The sequence below is a fragment of the Quercus lobata genome, chromosome 4, assembly GCF_001633185.2.
Source record: "Quercus lobata isolate SW786 chromosome 4, ValleyOak3.0 Primary Assembly, whole genome shotgun sequence".
NCBI classification, from domain to species: domain Eukaryota; kingdom Viridiplantae; phylum Streptophyta; class Magnoliopsida; order Fagales; family Fagaceae; genus Quercus; species Quercus lobata.
In genome coordinates this window covers 88,980,677-88,998,910 of record NC_044907.1, presented here as the reverse complement: position 1 = coordinate 88,998,910, position 18,234 = coordinate 88,980,677, and the positions used below count along the sequence as shown (strand labels likewise).

Genomic DNA, 18,234 nt, shown 5'->3' with positions numbered 1-18,234 from the left:
TCCACCAATGTGGATGTTCTTATCTTGTTAAAATTAATCTTATCCATTTTTGTAGTAATTTGTTTGCATTTGTCATAAAATTTGAAATAATTTTAACAATCTTTTTGAAAAACATAATGGATGAATACAAATCAACCCATCACTATTAGGTAAATTAGTTCTATTAAAAAGGTAAGAATAATATATTTTAAATAAATAAAAGAAAAACTTATAAACTAAATATTATGTAAATAGAGTGATCATAAGTTCTTTTAGCTCAGTCATGGGGTCGCTTCCATTATCTTTTTAGCCATTGATGAATTATATGAACTTGATTACAAGACACCTCTTGAAATGGACTCTCTTGTACACTTACATGTAGTCTGGTAGATGGATTTTGAAAACAAATTGTGTTATGGGCTTATAGGTGGACTTATGTTTGGGTGTGCACATTGTTGCGGTCAAGGCCCAGTTCCGCATCCTAATCTCCGCACCGCAGCGTTTGCTCTGGTGTTCCAAGTATTTGGAATTCATGAAACCTATTCGACGAAAAGTCTGAGCCGAGTCGTAGAAGTTTTAATCCATCCAAAGAACTCTATCGAAGTTTTAAGGAAATGGGGTTGTAGTGATACTGAAATTTTGAAATTATTTGTAGGCAGGCCTTCGGGAAAAAATTGACAAATGTCCTTTTCGGGTAAAAATTGCAGCTCTTTGCTCCATTTCCTAAACTAATTAGAGAAATGGCTTAATTCCTATGCTCATGTACACTAATCTGGATGCTGTTTTGAGGCCCCGAGTAATTCTTACTCAGAAGATGAGGGCATTGAGGAGAAGCATATGCCCACCAGGTGCTCTTTTTTTTGGGCCCTGAAATCTAATATCATATATTTATATTGGGATGAAGACGATGATATATGGCTAAAAGTGAACACGTATTATTATTGTAATACTCCAATGTAATTGAACATCTAAATTTTACCACTGCATATCTTTGGTGTGATGGTCACTTTACAAGTATAAGTACTTGTACGGTGTGGGGGAAAGGGGCAGGGTAGAAATTCTATCATGTTAAAAAAAAAAAAAAAAAAAAATCTGAATTCAAGTTTTGTCCTATAAAACAATTTAGATTTTAATAAAGTTAATTGTTGTGAAATTGTGAAATCATATTTCCAAAATACAATTTTACAAGTTTAACATTGCGTGGAACTAATTATTGTTACTTTTTAACACTTAAATGCCTCCGGTAGCAGGTAGGTAGCTAAATCATTGTGATTAAAATGGTAGTGAAATAGAAGCACTCGGTAGTAAATAAAGCGGCTTTATTACAGCGACAGAAGCTCCTTTTTACAGTGATAGAATAATACGAAAATATACAAATAAGCGTCAGGTCCACGTAGCGTGAGAATAACTGCACAGCTCATAGACATATTGCAAATGCAAAACCATGTGACAATATTAACAGTTACCATAGCGCAGAAAATCTTTGATATTTAAATAAGAAATTTGGGATTTAATCTTTGCTTACATTAAAAATTGATTGATGTCTTGGTCTAACAATAAAATTATTATCAGAAGAAGACGTCACAAATTAAAATTAAAAAATAAAATAAAAATATTAAAAAAAAAAAGTTTAAAACATATTCTAAAACTAAAAGCCCATAAATCACTTTCTCTCACACGCGCGCGCACGCGCGCACACCATAAATCACCATCCATAAAAAAGCCCATAAACCCGTCTCTAACCAAACTTTTCCCACACATTCCCCAACCGTACCTCACTCTTTTTTATCTCCTTGAAGAGGAGCAAGGAGCTCTCCTGAACTGGCTGTGAAGTTCTCCAGGTCCCATTCTATTTCTTCCATTTCCTTTTGTTTGGTTGCTTAGAAAATAGGGAATATTAGCCACGAAAATTCACACACAAAATTCTTCTTCTAATCAATGAATGAAAAATAGAAACTCTAATTTCAATTCTAAAAGCCCAGTGAAAGGCCCTGCTTGGTTTAAAGTTTAAATCTTTCTCTCTCTCCTTGCCTCGTATATGTCTGAAGTATAGAAACCTTTTAGTTTCATGTTTCTGTTAAGTTAATACATTCTTGCTTTAGTCTCTGTCTTCTGCTTTTCATTATTGTTAGAAGCCAAGTTATTGGTACACTCAGAACTAGGAGAGTGGTAGAGAATTCAATAGAGAAATTTCAATGCTGGTGATGAAATTTAAAGTCTAGGCTTTTAATTCTTGCTTTGGTCATAGTGTTTATAGGAGCATTTTTAATGGGTTTATGGTGGAATTAGAATTTGGTTTTGTTATAAGGTGGGTGGTAAGAGTTTTTGGCAAGATAATGTTGTTGTTGGTATAGAAATTTGTAGCTTTATTTTTTGGGGGTTATTTAATTTTGTTCCAGGTTTAAGCATGATATTGTAGCATAGAGAAACCTACATTTTTTTGACATTGACATTGCCAAAAAATGAAGCTAAGCTTCATACGTGGATGTTTTCCTTCTAATTTATCAGTCTTTATTAAACCCTCTATAAGTACCAATCTTCTTCGACCTGTTTGCTTTTCTTCAATGTCATCCCCACCCACTTCTTTGAAGCCTCAAATTCCTCTCTTTCTAAGACCACCACTGCACTCAGCTTCTGTTTCTGACCTCCGAAAATGGCATGATTGGGCCAAAAATCTTGCTTCTTCAGTTGGGACAACCTTTCTAGACTCCGACAATGGTCCAGACTTGGACCTATTTTGCAGGGAGCTTAAGTGGCTCATGGAAGATGCAATTGAGGATCACACAGTGTTTTCCCAAATGGGTATTGAAAACAATCAAACAAATGTAAGATTAAGGACAGGCATAGAAGAGCTTTACAATCTGTGGAAGCAGAGGATTGAAGAGAGGAGGCCTTTTCAGTATCTAGTTGGGTGTGAGCACTGGAGGGACTTGGTGTTGAGTGTCCAAGATGGGGTTTTGATTCCGAGACCTGAGACCGAACTCATTGTTGACTTGGTGGCTGATGTCGTTTCAAATAATGAAGGATTAAGAGAGGGATTGTGGGCAGATTTAGGAACTGGAAGTGGTGCACTTGCTATTGGAATTGGGAGGATTTTGGGGAGTTGTGGGAGGGTCATTGCAACAGATTTAAGCCCTGTCGCACTGTCTGTGGCAGCTTTTAATGTGCAGAAGTATGGTCTTCAGGTTAGTGAATTTATCATTTTAATGTAATGGTTCCAATTTCAATAATTTCTCATGAAAACTCACTAACAATGATAGTGTTCATCCCACAATCTATATATTGGATCATGTTACATGTTGAAATGAAATGCAGGAAGTTTTTAATTTGCTTCTAGTAAATCATATATACAACATAGAAAGTGAAAGATAGTCTCCAACTTTTTATTTTTATAGGTAAGATAGTCTCCAATTTCAGATCATCTATTCATTCAACATACGAGTGGATCTTTTTATAATAGAGTGGCTAAATTTTCAATTCCTGTGTACTAGGGCGTCCCCTTTTTGATATCAATAAATCTTATCACTTATCAAAAAAAAAAATTTACTTTAGCCAGCAACTTACAAGTCCTCCATTTTTGCTCGTGAATGTACTGCTACTATATGTAATGAAATTTACTGAAAGATTATGTTTAATAAGATGGCCAAAGCCTTTACAGCATTCTTGATTCCCTTTTTAACCAAACCCTAGCCACTTTTATGCCTCCTATAATAAACTGTAGCCCCAATTATCATGGCTGTAGTAATTGTGTCCTGTGTTCTTGTGGTATTAGAGGGTTCAATATCAGGAATGCAAGGGAAATCTTTGTTGATTACTTAATACGTTTTCTTTAAATTAAATTTGCTAATATGCACAACTCTCATTATTTATAATCTTCAATTGCATTAACAAGTCATCATCTAAGGTTCCTAACGCCAATGCACTTATAATGGCTAAACACAGTCATTGTCCTGGCAAGGACTTTCAAAAAAATCTTGTAGGTGATCAGTAATAATTTTAACTGCCAGACACCTTTTGGATAGTTTTTTTTTTTTAAGAAACCAATGTCCAAATTATTTGGACTTCAAAAAAAAAAGGGGGAATAATTTTCTTTAGTAGTTATCAAATTTTCTTTTCTTTTTCTTCCTTTTTTCCATTTCTTAGAAGGCATTCAGATGTTATAAATGAAAGTTCAAAGAATACTAAATTATTTTTCATTGGGGGGGATGAGGTAAATCTGTGATGTTTATTGTTAAAACAACACCACAAATAGTCAACTGGATATGCAATGAATGCTGAGATCAAAATTTCCTCTAATGTAGCTCAAAGTTCCAAATAACACCCTGCAGGTCTAAGTGCTCTCAAATTAAGAGGCCTGAGAAGAAGAAAAGGCTGAAAAGAGCTTTGGCATATTTTTTCTTCTTTGGGATTGGTGGCACATTGATGCAATAATTTGCTCTTGGTTTGACAGCAATTGGAATTATAGGGAGGCTTTTGGAAATTTAAGTAACATTAGGGGATTAATTGCTCAGTTTTAAACTTTAGTGAGACAATGCAGCTCAGTTGATATGGTAAATATTTGTAATTAGCCTTTTATTTTACTATGAGAAATTAAAGTGTATTAATTTTTTAGGTTTCTTAATTTTCACTCTCATCTTTTTCCCCTCTTTCGTTCCAGCAAAATAGAATATCTCTGATTTCTTTTCTTTCTTCTGCACTCTATTATAAACCACTCAGGATGTAATTGAATTAAGGCAAGGATCATGGTTCAAACCATTGAAGGATGTGGAAGGAAAACTTGCAGGTATTGTCAGTAATCCACCGTACATACCGAGTGACAATATCCCTGGGCTACAAGCTGAGGTTGGTAGACATGAACCGAGACTTGCATTAGATGGTGGTCTAAATGGCATGGATGATCTTCTCCATCTTTGCAATGGGGCTGCTTTGATGTTAAGACCTGGTGGATTTTTCATTTTTGAGGTACTGATCTTTTAATACCTAGAAGCCAGAGTTCAAAATTTTAAATGATCATACTACCTAATTTATATTATTTTTCAACATTTTATCAATGATAATGTTATAGAAATAATTGAAATTGCAATATCTGCAAGGTTTTTTTTGTGTGTGTGTGTGTGTGTGTGTTAAAATAAAAGAATTTACACTAGATTTTACTTTGAGGTTAGATTTGTAAATTACAAGAGGTTGAGCCTTAGTGCGATGGTTAGTGCCTTCCACCAAAAGCAATAGGTTGTGGGTTCGAGTCTGTGAATCAAGCCCTCCTGACAAATTTGGGGGTAAGGTTGCCTACCATGACCTCTTTAGACCCCAAAAAAGTGGGAGTTATGTGCATGGAGTACAACCTTTTTTTGATTTGTAAATTATAAATGTTAAATTCCAGTGCTTGGATTAGCATAAGAAGGGATTTCTAACAAATTTGGGGGTAAGACTACCTACTATGACCTCTTTAAGATCCCACAAAAGCAGGAGCTTTGTGCATTGGGTACAACTTTTTTTTGGATTTGTAAATTATGAATTTAAATTCCGGTGCTTGGATTAGCATAAGAAGGGATTTCAACAATCCCCAAGGAACCTAAACACATCAATTCATAGTATCAAAGTCCCAAATATGGACTCCATCATCAACTCTTGTAGAAATTGTACTTGTGAGAAAATGGGTGCTGCTACACACGGATTGTACATGCATTAGTGTGGGTAAAGGAATGAGATGGAAGCCTGATGCATCTATTGTTGAATGCATACTGACAGAAAAGTTTAACAAAGAAATGAAGCACTTTGGTGAGTTAGGAATGGTCAAATTTGATCCATAAGCACAGGAAGGTTTTTGAATGGGAAGCCCCCTCCCAACCTAGGTTGTAGAGACTAAAACCCTCTGATACATGTCAAGAATTGGCAGACCTGATTATAGGCTGTCATGCGAGGTAGTCACCAAAGATGATATGAGAAAAAAAGGACCTGGGTAAGGTACTAACTTGGCTCTTTGCAAATGATACTGTCAATGTCTATATGACTTATTGGTGAAAAGGACAAGAACTTGACAGGAGACTAAGAAAGTTGATATGGGGATAATGAGAAGTTTAATGAGTCTGGAATCAGGATGGTTGGATGTGCTATTAGGATTCTTATATGGCTAATGCTGTTCTAAAAATACTATTAACAATGGTGTTATTTTATTGACTTTAATATCTAGTTTGGATGAGTTCTGCTGTTCTGGAACCTGACACCTCTGCCTTGAACCAATCCCCAAATTTAATTTGGTTGTGTCTTTATAGACCATATTGGAGTCCTTCATTGGGTCAAAATGGTTCAGAAACCATGTTTTTCTGGGTAATTGCTTGGTGTGCACACACCTCAACCCTTGTCCCTGTTGCATGGCTTCTAGTGGTTTCATTTATGAGGAAGTCTAAATGCTTTTCTTTTCCCTGTTGCATGGCTTCTAGTGGTTTTATATGCGAGGAAGTCTCAGTGTCATTCTTATGCTTTTCCTTTTTTGGGTGGTTTGTGTCTCTCCTTTTTGTCTATTAATGTTACATTTTCAATATCTAGGGGACACAAATTATTTAATTTTACGTTCTCCCATGTTATGCCATATGGTTTATGCTAAAGTATTTCATACTCCTTTACAATACTTGCGTTTTTTGAGCTCATTAAACATAATTTATATTTTACCCCTACTTTGGATTTCTTTTTTTGTTAAGTAATGTCAATTTAGTGAAAACAGAAAATGTATATAGGAAGTATACAGTAAAAATAAATAAATAAAGAATAAAAAACACCAATGAAAAATAGACACTAAGAGGAGAGAAAGATAAAAGCAAAGAAATTAACGGCGAATAAGAAAAGAATCAAAAACTCCATCAAAGAATATGCCTAGAAAGTATAGGATTTTGAACTCCATTCATAAAGGGTCTTCAAAAACATTAACTTAAAATTAGGCAAAGTTAACTCCTTTCCCATAAATGTGGGCCGACTCTTCTCTGTCCAAGTGCACAGCATAAGACAGGCAAGAATGGAACCCTGCACTTCCTTGAATCTACAGAATTTCAAGGCTCCTTTCCAAGACTCCAACATTGGCATAACATACCTTGGCAATTTGGCATCACCCAAGTGATCCTAGGCAATATAAAAAACCCACAGGTCACAAGCAATAGGACAATGTGACAGGAGATGACTTGCTGACTCACCATCAGATTTGCACAGGCAGCACCAGTCTGCTATGATAAAAACCCTCTTTCAAAGATTATCCGTCACCTATATATTCCCAAGAGCCATCTCCCAAACAAAGAATGCAATACTAGGCAGGGTTAGCGTTTTCCATATGCATTTCCAAGGAAATTGGATTGGATTTAATTTACAGCCCTTACTTGAAACGCTCTATAATTACTTTTAACCTGGAATCCAGTCTTAGGTGATAGAAGTGAAACCAATCTGCTGGGACTTGTAGGGGTTACCTTCACTGCATACAGATCATCCAAAAAATTGGGCCATAGAATCTGACTCCCAGTCTTGTGCCTCTAAGATGAAGACAGGTTTTCAATGCACCTGAGCATTGACCCAATCAAAATAGTCTGAAACCAAAGCCTCTTTGTCTCTGGCAAACCTGAACAGCTCAGGGTATCTATCCTGGAAAGTTTCTTTGCTATCCCAATGATACTTCCAAAACAAAACTTGGGAACCAACCCCCACCTCAAAACGAGTGTATGAAGCAAACTTCTCCCAATCTTTCCTGATATTTTTCCATGGGCCTACCCCAGAAGGACCTTTTACCATTCTAGAGTACCTCTGACATCAAGTAGTACTGTACTTGCTCTATCAATAACCTTTTGCTGTTTTGCCACAATGACTTCTGTTCCAAACCATACCTCCACAGTCATTTCCCAAGCAAAGCTAGGATAAAAATCAGCAGCTTTTGAATGCCCGGTACCCCTTGGATTGGATTGCACATAGTAGACTAATAAACAAAATGGAATTTATGCTCCCCATGAAGCCTGCCCCACAGGAAGTCTGTATTTTTTCCAGCTTGTTGGCTACACTAACAGGAATGGGGATTAGGAACAAGGAATAGGTAGGGAGACTTGAAAGTGTACTCTTGATTAAAGTTAGGCTAATAGGCTTCCTCTAGATTATTTCCTCTCATTTCATTTACATTTGGTTTCACTTTTTCCTACAATGGGTGGAATATGAAATGATAGTAGAATGTATTAACTTTAAGTACTCTTATTATTCTCATATCATCATTTAGTACATATAGATACATATTGAATAGATGAAAAAAATTTCTTGTAGCCATTTCTTATAAAAAAAATAATAGTAATAAACATCTTATAGCATCATACGCGGAATAGACTTCTACCCGGTACAGTTTTGACAACATTGATTAACAGAGAATTCTTAAATTAAATTGTGTGTAAAAAAAGGGGCAAACCATGGATGCTCATAAGAAAGACTTTGCTTCTAAAATGAAAAAATGGTGTATCCCATGCACAAGACTCATTTTGTGGTCTAGGAGAGGTAATTGGTAGGTAACCTTATCCCCAATTTCAGAGAGGCTAATTCCTAGACTCAAACTCATGATACATTGCTCGGGGTAGATGGCACTTACCACTGCATCAAGGTTTGACATCTCTTGCTTCTTATCATGAAATGAGCTATAAATCACACCGTGTTTAATCAAAGAACCAACTGTTTTGCTATGATAATTCTTTCAAGTAGGACGAGTACATGAAAAGGCAAAAATTCTGATACAAAGTTGATTTCCTTTTCTTTTTTTGGGTCTTGTTCTCTTCCTTTGAGTAAGTAAACTTGATGTGTGTTTTATCATAGATTTCCATATACTGCACATATAATTCATACCGTTGCCTTTTCCTATGGATTATGCAGGCACAGAAGTAATAAAGAATTTGAAGTAAAGACTGTCATGAGGAAAGAATACAGTTCCTCCATTTCAACTCCCCCTCCACCCTAACCCCAAAACATTGCACAAGCAGAAATGTTTTCTCATTGACAATATGAACTCTTAAATATTTTAGTTGGAGATGACTAAGTAACACTGTAATGAATATTTTACAATGTTTGTGTGCGTGTCTGTATATATATACATATATTGTCAACATATAATTTATAAAACTCATACCTGTAATATGGTTGTGACTTAACCATTCACCCTTATTTCTGAGGAAAGACGCCATTTGATCCAAAGATTATTGATATCGCATCCTTATATTTATTTCATTACATTCATATCTTATGCAAAGCCAAATGTGACAATCTTTTCTCATGGATTCTTGACTTGTTTTACCCTACTCAATTTCAGCTATTTCTAGGCTTTTGACCCCAACATAATTAAATCAGATATGAAGTCACCAATTTTTTACTTAATTCTTGCTCTTAGAAGTGCTTAGCTGTGGATTCATGTTATAAAAGTTCATGGTTATTCTTGATCTAATATATTATTTGTATTTATTTTCATTCTTTCCCATCTTTGTAGACAAATGGTGAGAAGCAGTGCAAGTGTCTTGCAAAGTACATTGAAAATGACATTAGAGGGAACTTCCACAGTTTGGACATAGTATCTGATTTTGCTGGCATTCAAAGATTTCTAACTGGATTCCATCAATGACCAATTCGATTTGTGCATGATCTTGTATATCAGCCATCAACTAGGAAACAAGGAGAGGAGGAAAGCAATCTTGGAAGCTCTACCATTGATTTTCGGCTACTGTGTTTGAGGCTTTATATTTTGGGGAGGCGGTGGGGGGGGAGGGGGCAGGGGGTGGAATTTTTTGTTGAAACTCTATCGAGTGACCAAAAAAAGGAAAACATAAATGTTGTACCCTTGGGGCATTGACTCGGGTGGTATAGAGGTAGATAAATATGCTTTGTTTATTAGCAATGTGATATCAATACAATAATTGGAAGCATATCCTATTGACTTCTACATTTCCTGTCTCACTATCTCAAGAAAATTGAAATCAAGAACTTCTCCAATCCAAACATTTCTGTTTTGGATGAATAAGTTAGATATACAGAAGCAAAATCATAAAACATGCAGCATTCAAATGCAAATACAATCTTAACCACATCAACCAAACAACTAATAAAAGCATATTCAATAAAAAGGACATGGTTTAGGATAGAATTACTGATATGAATATGTTCCCTAGTTATTACTTGGTTTTATTGAACTCTCAGCATTCCTTTTTAGCCAAGTTGGACAAATTGTGGCTTCCCATGCAGTCTGCAGATAATGTCACAGTAGTACTCAGTCTTCTCTTTCTAAGGAACTAAACACCCAACTGGATTATATCATCACATTTTCTTACATCCAGCAACAACCACTTCCACTAATTATTTCACGTGTATGGGAATTGATGAGGGAAATGTTATAAATCATGCCACAAGTTGAATCCTAGAGGCAAAATATAACCAGCTTGGGCTTGTAAACAAAGCTGTGTTTTATGCTACTTGTTATATACATGAACGGAAAATAAGGCCTGGTTGTTTAGCTGACATGGCTAGGGAAATGCATACATTGACTAATTTTCCCTCTTAGTCTTTTCTAATGCAGTTTTCTTTATTTCCACTTTTCATTATGTTAGTGACAACTGATAAGGACCACAGCATGAAAAAGCAAATATATGTATTTGATAGTAGACATAACCAAAAACAAAATGCAATAGAACTCAGGTAGTAAAAGAGAAATGATGAATATCTATAAACCTAAATAGCATTCAAAATGTACGTACAAAACCTCAATCCACTTGTATTTATAAAAAATTACTAGAGAACCCATCTTAAATTCACTTCACTCAACCTATAGGTTCCCTAAACTGAAATCAAATCAAGAGCTCGCATATTTCTCAGTCCAAGCTCGAGCAGTAGTCTCATACTTGGCTTTGTCGGTCTTGTACATATGAGCAATCTCGGGGACAAGAGGATCGTCCGGGTTTGGATCTGTCAGTAGTGAGCATATCGACAACAGCACCTGCAACCAATTATTGTATTGATCAAATAATTTTTATCTTGAGTGAGGCACTAACTTATGCTTATATATTTATCACTTTTAACACTGCCAAAGTGAATGACCAAGACCACTCACAAAAGTTAAAGAACTAATGAATTACATTAAAATGATACCTTAGATATTGTAAGGGCAGGGCTCCATTGTTCTTTAAGAATGTCAAGGCAAATGCTTCCATTGTTGTTGATGTTAGGGTGGAAAACTTTTGTTGTGAATGAAACCTGCCAAATGACAATTAAGTTTGTCAATTGAAATGTATCCCCTTGACTAGAACTGAAAGAACAGTCTGTAATTTCGATAAACAATGCAACTTGAGCTAACCTTTTAAATTCAAGGTATATATATAATATTTATATGTCAATTCATGGAGACAATTTTAGTAATTTGTTTTTTCATTCTTTTTTTTCTCTTTTGAAATGGACATCTCCATGAAAGCACATACATATGTATATTTCTGTGTAACAGCTTTTTCATAAAGTCTCCATTTTCAACCAGTTTTGATTGGAAAGCATATTCACAAATAAACTGGGAGAACTAAAGGGTGGTAAGATGTCTTAGAAAAACAAAAGAAAAAAACCATGAATATTCAGACTGTTCACATTGTATTTTGACCTCTTGGTAGTATCAATGAGACAATGACCATGGTGTCAACACAATCAAAGGAATGCCACATATATAATCATAACATTCTAAATTGAAAATTAAAGTTCTATTGTGTTCTATCAATGAACAGATAAAAAGCTTGATTACAGGAAGGATAAAGATTATGCTCTACTTGATCTATCTCTTATCATAATTAATTTACATCTTTCAAAGTAAAGTTACAATTAACTAGTTCAAAGGTTAAGGTACATCCAAACAAGAAGACACACGAATTGACGGGGACAGATACACCTTAAGAATTCTACAAGCATACAAAAAGATTTAGTCATTACCTTTGGTGGCTTAAATGGGTAATCTGGTGGGAAGTGTATGTTAACCAAAAACACACCCCCATCATAAGGACTGTCTTGTGGACCAATTATTGTTGCTTGCCAATGAAACATGTCTTCTCCAATGGGACCTAAAAACATGTGAAACTTAGATCTTGTAAATCAAAAACATTATAATTATTAGTCAAATTTATAAAAGTCCTTCAATGTAACTAAGTCAGCTTGTTTTTGTGAAAAAAAAAAGAGTCAATTTTGCTGGTGTTTTGGCATGTATTCACAATATGCTTAACTCTGACAGTGATGAAAACAGAAGCGTGGAGCCTCAACATTTACCACAAACCAAGAAAATATTTGAGTACTCCATTAAGTAGATTAACAGATAAATTCCTTCAGCACTCGGAAAGAAAAAGTGGCAATCAAAGTAGTTCTGTAATGCAAATCTAACCAATATTTGACTTCCAAAAATTTTCCACTAAGGCTACATAAGAAGGTAGACTGTTATAAATCCAAAAAGAAGTAACATTATTGACAATGTATAACTAACACTGTATATGCAGATAAATCTTGAGAAATATAATTACAGACAATGCAAAGACAAAGTTTTATAACAAGGATATTATTAAAGTTATACATTGTCAAGTGTATAACATATGGTAACATAGTAAGAAAGAATGTCATAAGGGAAAACAATGAGAAAGTTTGGCAACAAACCAGCACTGCAAGAAACTGGAGGATCCCTCTTCAAATCCTTTAATTCCTTAAGAATACGTTTTGTAGCCATCACAGAATCTGTATATTTAAACACACAACAGCATGACAACATGAGTAAAATATGTTACCAATTCTCATAAGATTACTCAATAAATGGAGAAAAATAAAACCAGAAGTAAAAGGATCGGATAATGGAAATATATAGAACATGTTCTCAAATGGTTAGGTGTAAAATCAGCAAGACTATTATAAGCATATAAAACCAAAATCATCAATAAAGGTGAAAGCCGGGCACAATTACACTGAGTAATATCTTTTGACAAAGAACAGATATATGAAGTGATGAACAACAACAATGCAATTGTAAATCTATAATAAATCCACTAACTTAGATAGGTAAAAATCAAATGATTATCTATTGTTATAAGATATAGTAGGTGCATTTTATTGAAATATGTATGTATTGATTGTATTCCTTCCAGATCTATTTTTTGTATTAATGTCAATACCTCACCCCCCATAGTGCTAATGAGCTATATTATTACAACAAAGAAAGTCTCAATTGAGCTATAACCAATAGCTACTACCTAGCTTTAAAGCCATTCTACATATATTCATATATCTTCTACAACCAAACTTTTATAAAGTTTTCCAACTTCAATTGATTATCTATTATACATAAGAACGCCTGTGGAATCTAACTCAGCACATCATCATTAAAAACTGAAATCCTAATAAAAACACCAATGCATCTGTTAAAGTGCAGACATCTTCAAAGGAAATCAGAAAAAAAATTTCCTGGTCTAGAATCTGAAGGTTACATGCATACAAATTTGACCTAAACAAATATGCTAAACTCCCTTTATATCCGTGCCTATTGCCCCCAAGCAATCAATTCCACACTCAAAATTATTAACATATATTCAAGTGCATATATAAATCCACATAAACTGTGCAAAACAAACTTCAAATTTGTTGGGCCAATCAATGTCATTCTTATCAGACAATAAGATTGAATAGAGAACACCATGACCCTCAAATTTTGATCACATCAAGAACCAGAAACTGCAGTACTTCAGTTCAAACCTGGACATCAAAAAATCACAAGCAATCACACCAAAAAAAAAGAAAAAAAGAAAAACTCTTTTTACAATTTCAAGACGACCCACTAAACTCAAAAGTAAGGATTTTTTGTTTTGTTTTTTGTACAGCCAAAGTTAATTTAGTACCTCAACATACTCGCAAATAATTAATTAATCCTATGTATATATCATAAACAACAATACTTTTTTTCAAAATTAGGAACCGAAACTTTGTTAACATAGTTCCGAGGATTAAAAAGGGACTCCTAAAAGAAAAAAGTACCAGTGAAAAAAAAAAAAAAAAAAACAAACAAACAATTCATGGAAGAAAAGAAGAAGTTTTCTAAGAATTTGTAGAGAAAATATTTGAAGTCAAAACAAACAGAAGACAAATTACAAAGTGTCAAGAAGTAAATCTTTAACATCAAGTTCAAGGTCCACCCAGTAAACCTATGACCATATAGTAAGAGAAAAAGGCCATGAATACGTATATAAGCAACCAAACAGCTAACCCCCATAAACCCTAATAGTCTAAAACAAAAAGAAAAGAAAAGAAAAAAACGAAAACAGTATTTGCAGAGAATCTAGAGAGAGGATGTAAAAGTGGGTATATACTTACATTGGGACTTGAAGCCTAGAACTGAATGAGTGTGAGAGTTTGTGCCAAGGAAGATCTGGTACAAAGCTCAAAGTTATGGAGTCCTAGGGTTTGGACCAACGTGCTTTTATAGACTTTAAAAATTCCGAGTTGTACTAGAAGTATTAGAGGTCGGCTTGGTAAGTTTTTTACAAGGACGAATATAACCCCAAGAATTCTAGAAGTTACTAGTTTTTTTCTTTTTTCCACTCTATATTTAAAAGTTCCTTATGGCTTTTAATTATGTGAGGAGGTTGATTTGGTTTGAATGTAATTAATTAATTATTATTGGCTAAATTGCAAATTTTACTCTTAAAATTTAAAGGTGTTTAAATTTTATACTATGAATGAAAGAATTTTGATTTCACCCTCTTAAGTTAGAATAATGCTTTTTTTTTTTTTACTAAAGATAGAATAATGCTAAAGATATAAATTATCTTATAAAAAATTTTACAAACTGCTGATATAATGAGTAATTATTAGTAAATGAAAAAGTAATATTAGTGGTGAACCTAGATGAAAACCAATAAAAAATTGGTCACATCAACATTTTATAAAAATGTTGCAAAATAGTATATGGTTGTAGCGTTACTTCTTAAGTTATATTTCGTTTGCATAAGTCGTCTTTTCGTCTATATTTTCTGCTAAATGTTACATAGGCTTGCCACACATGTTTAATTCATCTAATAAAATGATGTCATGATATTTTTGTTTCCTAAAAATTTTAAAATATGTTTTAAATAAAATGATATGACATCATTTTATTGGACAAATTAAACACACGTGGAAAACTTATATAACACTTAACAAAATTATGATTAGAGGGGCTGTTAAATGTTAATGCAAATGAAATATAATTTCAAACGGTAAAATATAAATTCTAAAATTTTAAGGTGTAAAATCCAAAAAATCCCAAACTTTAGTGATGTAAATTGTAATTTACTTTTAATTATTTCTATATTTTGTTTAATTGAGAATCTAATAATAATCTTATGTTGATTCACAGCAATGTATATCACCATAGAAATACATGGCTACATGATCCATACACACATTCTCATGCTATAATTGCTCCCACACAAACACTACAAAAACCTCACATTCTTCAAGCAACAACAGTGATTCTTCATCACCACAGCACAAACACTACACCACACAGCATATACATTAATTCTATACTTTTACATACATGGAATTCACTTTTTCTTTTTTCTTTTTTCTTTTTTCTGCTGAATTATACATGGAATTCACTTACCCACACATGTTTCAGCACAAACCCAAACTCTGTGAGACTGTGACTGTGTGTATATAATTATATATCAACAAAACACAACTGATTCATTCAAGACATCCAATGCCTTTTCATACGGACACTATAGAAAATCAGACCTTTTTACATCAGTTTTTAGCTTATTAAGTCGAAAAGTTTGGACAGTATAGAAAATCAGACCTTTTTAGACAACTTTACAGCTTAGGATGAAGCCGGGCCTTTTTAGACAAGCTTGGGTTTGCAATTTTTGCTTTATTTTTTCAGGCCCAATCATCATTCTTTTTTTTTTTTTTTTTTTTGAGAATCATCATTCTAATATTATGTTTTAATTTGGTTTCTAGATTTACAAATAACGCTAAAATATGTTCATTTAAACTAAGTAAAATTCACCATCTTTTTTTATTGAACAACCCAAACAACAATCAAATCTTTGATTAAATTTCTTTAAACAAAATCTAATTAAATTGATATTTTATTTCTATAAATTCTCTAATTAGAATTTTTATTTATTAATATTTACTAATTAAATAAGTATATTGAGAAATTCTACAATATCTCTTACTATCCCTTGTTATAACAAATCACCAAAAAATCACATTTGATGATTCTAACTCTACACTAGGCAATACAAACATCACATATAACGGTATCATATCACATTTAGTGCTTTATTTATTTTTTAAGTCACATTTGACGGTTCTAACTTCTAACTTCACATTGGACAGTATTAACATTACATATGACTACATTATTATCACATTCTGTGATTCTCTTATTTTTTTTAGTCACATTGGATGGTACAAACATTGCATATGATTGTACCATTGTCACATTTAGTTGTTTCCTTATTTTTTTTAGTCACAATAGATCACATTTGACAATAGAAACATTATGTATGACCATACCATTGCACATTTATTGGATCACTAATTAGTTACATTAGTCAATACCAATTTCACATTTTGTGGTTTATTTATTTATTTTTAATCTCATTGGATGGTACCATTGTAACATTGATTAGTACTATCCAATAAGATTAAAAATTGACATAGCTAACGGTTAAAAAAAATGGTTTTTATGCCACTTAGTATGTCAAGTATATTGCTAGGTGACTTAAACAAATATCTCAAAGTTTTGCATATACACACACAAAAAAGTGGGTTCAAGTTAGTTCAATTAGTAAATTTTTATGTCTTCAAATAAGAGATTAGGGTTTCAAATATTGCCTACAGGTATCTTGGTTTGATAATAGAAAGCAATTATTAGGAGCAAACACCATAAGTTGAAATTGTCTTTTAAAAAAAAAATACACAAAAAAAAAATTCCAACCTTCCACTCTTTTACTAATTCAAACACATGCACTTGACACAAATTGGATAAAAAATCACATTCACATCATCACATGTTGAAAATAACACATAAGCATAAAATTAGGGTTTCAATCATTGCCTATAGGTATCTTGGTTTGAAATAGAAAGTAATTATCAGGAGTAAATACCATAAGTTGAAACTGTCTTTTTAAAAAAAAAAAAAAGAAAAAAAAAAAAACATACACAAAAAATAAATTCCAACCTTCCACTCTTTTACTAATTCAAACACATGCACTTGACACAAATTGGATAAAAAATCACATTCACATCATCACATGTTGAAAATAACACATAAGCATAAAATTAGGGTTTCAATCATTGCCTATAGGTATCTTGGTTTGAAATAGAAAGTAATTATCAGGAGTAAATACCATAAGTTGAAACTGTCTTTTTAAAAAAAAAAAAAAAAAAAAAAAAAAAAAAACATACACAAAAAATAAATTCCAACCTTCCACCCTTTTACTAATTCAAACACATGCACTTGACACAAATTGGATAAAAAAATCACATTCACATCATCACATGTTGAAAATAACACAAGCATAAAATTTCATACCCAAACACCACATGCCTAAAACACCACATACCCCCATAACACCTCTTGCAACAATATCACATTCTCTCTTTTTATTTTTTTGATAATCAACAATATCACATTCTCAATCACACTTACCAAAATAGGTTTCGTTTATTATGTTCCATTCTCAAAGTCATACACAATATAATATACTCACAAAATCATACATACTTCATAAGATAATGGTGGCGGTAACGAGAGGACCAAACAATGGTCATGGCGATGAAAAGACCAAATTGTGATTGCTTCAACAAGAGGACCAAATGGTTGATGCAACAATTGTTGTGGTGGTGAGAGGAAAAATTATGGTTTGTTGCGGCGGTTGTTGTGGTGACTAAATGGCTAATCTCTCTCTCAAATACTATGAAATCAAATGAGTCCAAGAAAGAGAGTAAAATTAGATTAATTAAATCGGTACAATTTAATTTTGTGTATTGGCATTAGATTTGTCATTGTTAGCCATGGTTAACAATGTTAGGCTGGGTCCCTTCAAAAAAATTCGAGTAAGTGGTCTCAATAACTTAAATGACGTGTTATAAGCTCAAAAGTCCCAAATTTCATCCATCATACTTGTGGTTCATGAGATTTTTGAGGAATTTCATCAGCAATGAATAAAATAATCTAACTAAAGATTGGGATAACACTTTATATGGCCA

The 18,234-nt window shown here is 33.3% G+C and overlaps 2 protein-coding genes across 4 annotated transcripts; one reads left to right on the top strand and one right to left on the bottom strand.

The window, feature by feature from the left end:
* The first annotated feature begins 1,717 nt into the window (after positions 1-1,717).
* LOC115984968 (release factor glutamine methyltransferase-like) lies at positions 1,718-10,866 on the top strand. Of its 3 annotated transcripts, none has more exons than XM_031107947.1 (3): positions 1,718-3,164; positions 4,696-4,941; positions 10,799-10,866. In XM_031107947.1, exons 1-3 carry the CDS (start codon positions 2,442-2,444, stop codon positions 10,805-10,807), a joined length of 978 nt encoding a protein of 325 aa, XP_030963807.1. In that variant the 5' UTR covers positions 1,718-2,441; the 3' UTR covers positions 10,808-10,866. The 3 variants fall into 3 exon arrangements, with proteins under 3 accessions (XP_030963807.1, XP_030963805.1, XP_030963806.1); XM_031107945.1 differs by lacking the exon at positions 10,799-10,866 and adding an exon at positions 9,467-9,927; XM_031107946.1 differs by lacking the exon at positions 10,799-10,866 and adding an exon at positions 8,860-9,134.
* On the bottom strand, positions 10,667-14,538 carry LOC115984969 (ubiquitin-conjugating enzyme E2-17 kDa-like). The gene is made up of 5 exons (XM_031107948.1): positions 14,344-14,538; positions 12,643-12,720; positions 11,935-12,062; positions 11,116-11,220; positions 10,667-10,963 (listed from the first exon to the last, which is right to left on the bottom strand). Exons 2-5 carry the CDS (start codon positions 12,710-12,712, stop codon positions 10,820-10,822), a joined length of 447 nt encoding a protein of 148 aa, XP_030963808.1. The 5' UTR covers positions 12,713-12,720; positions 14,344-14,538; the 3' UTR covers positions 10,667-10,819.
* Positions 14,539-18,234: the final 3,696 nt, after the last annotated feature.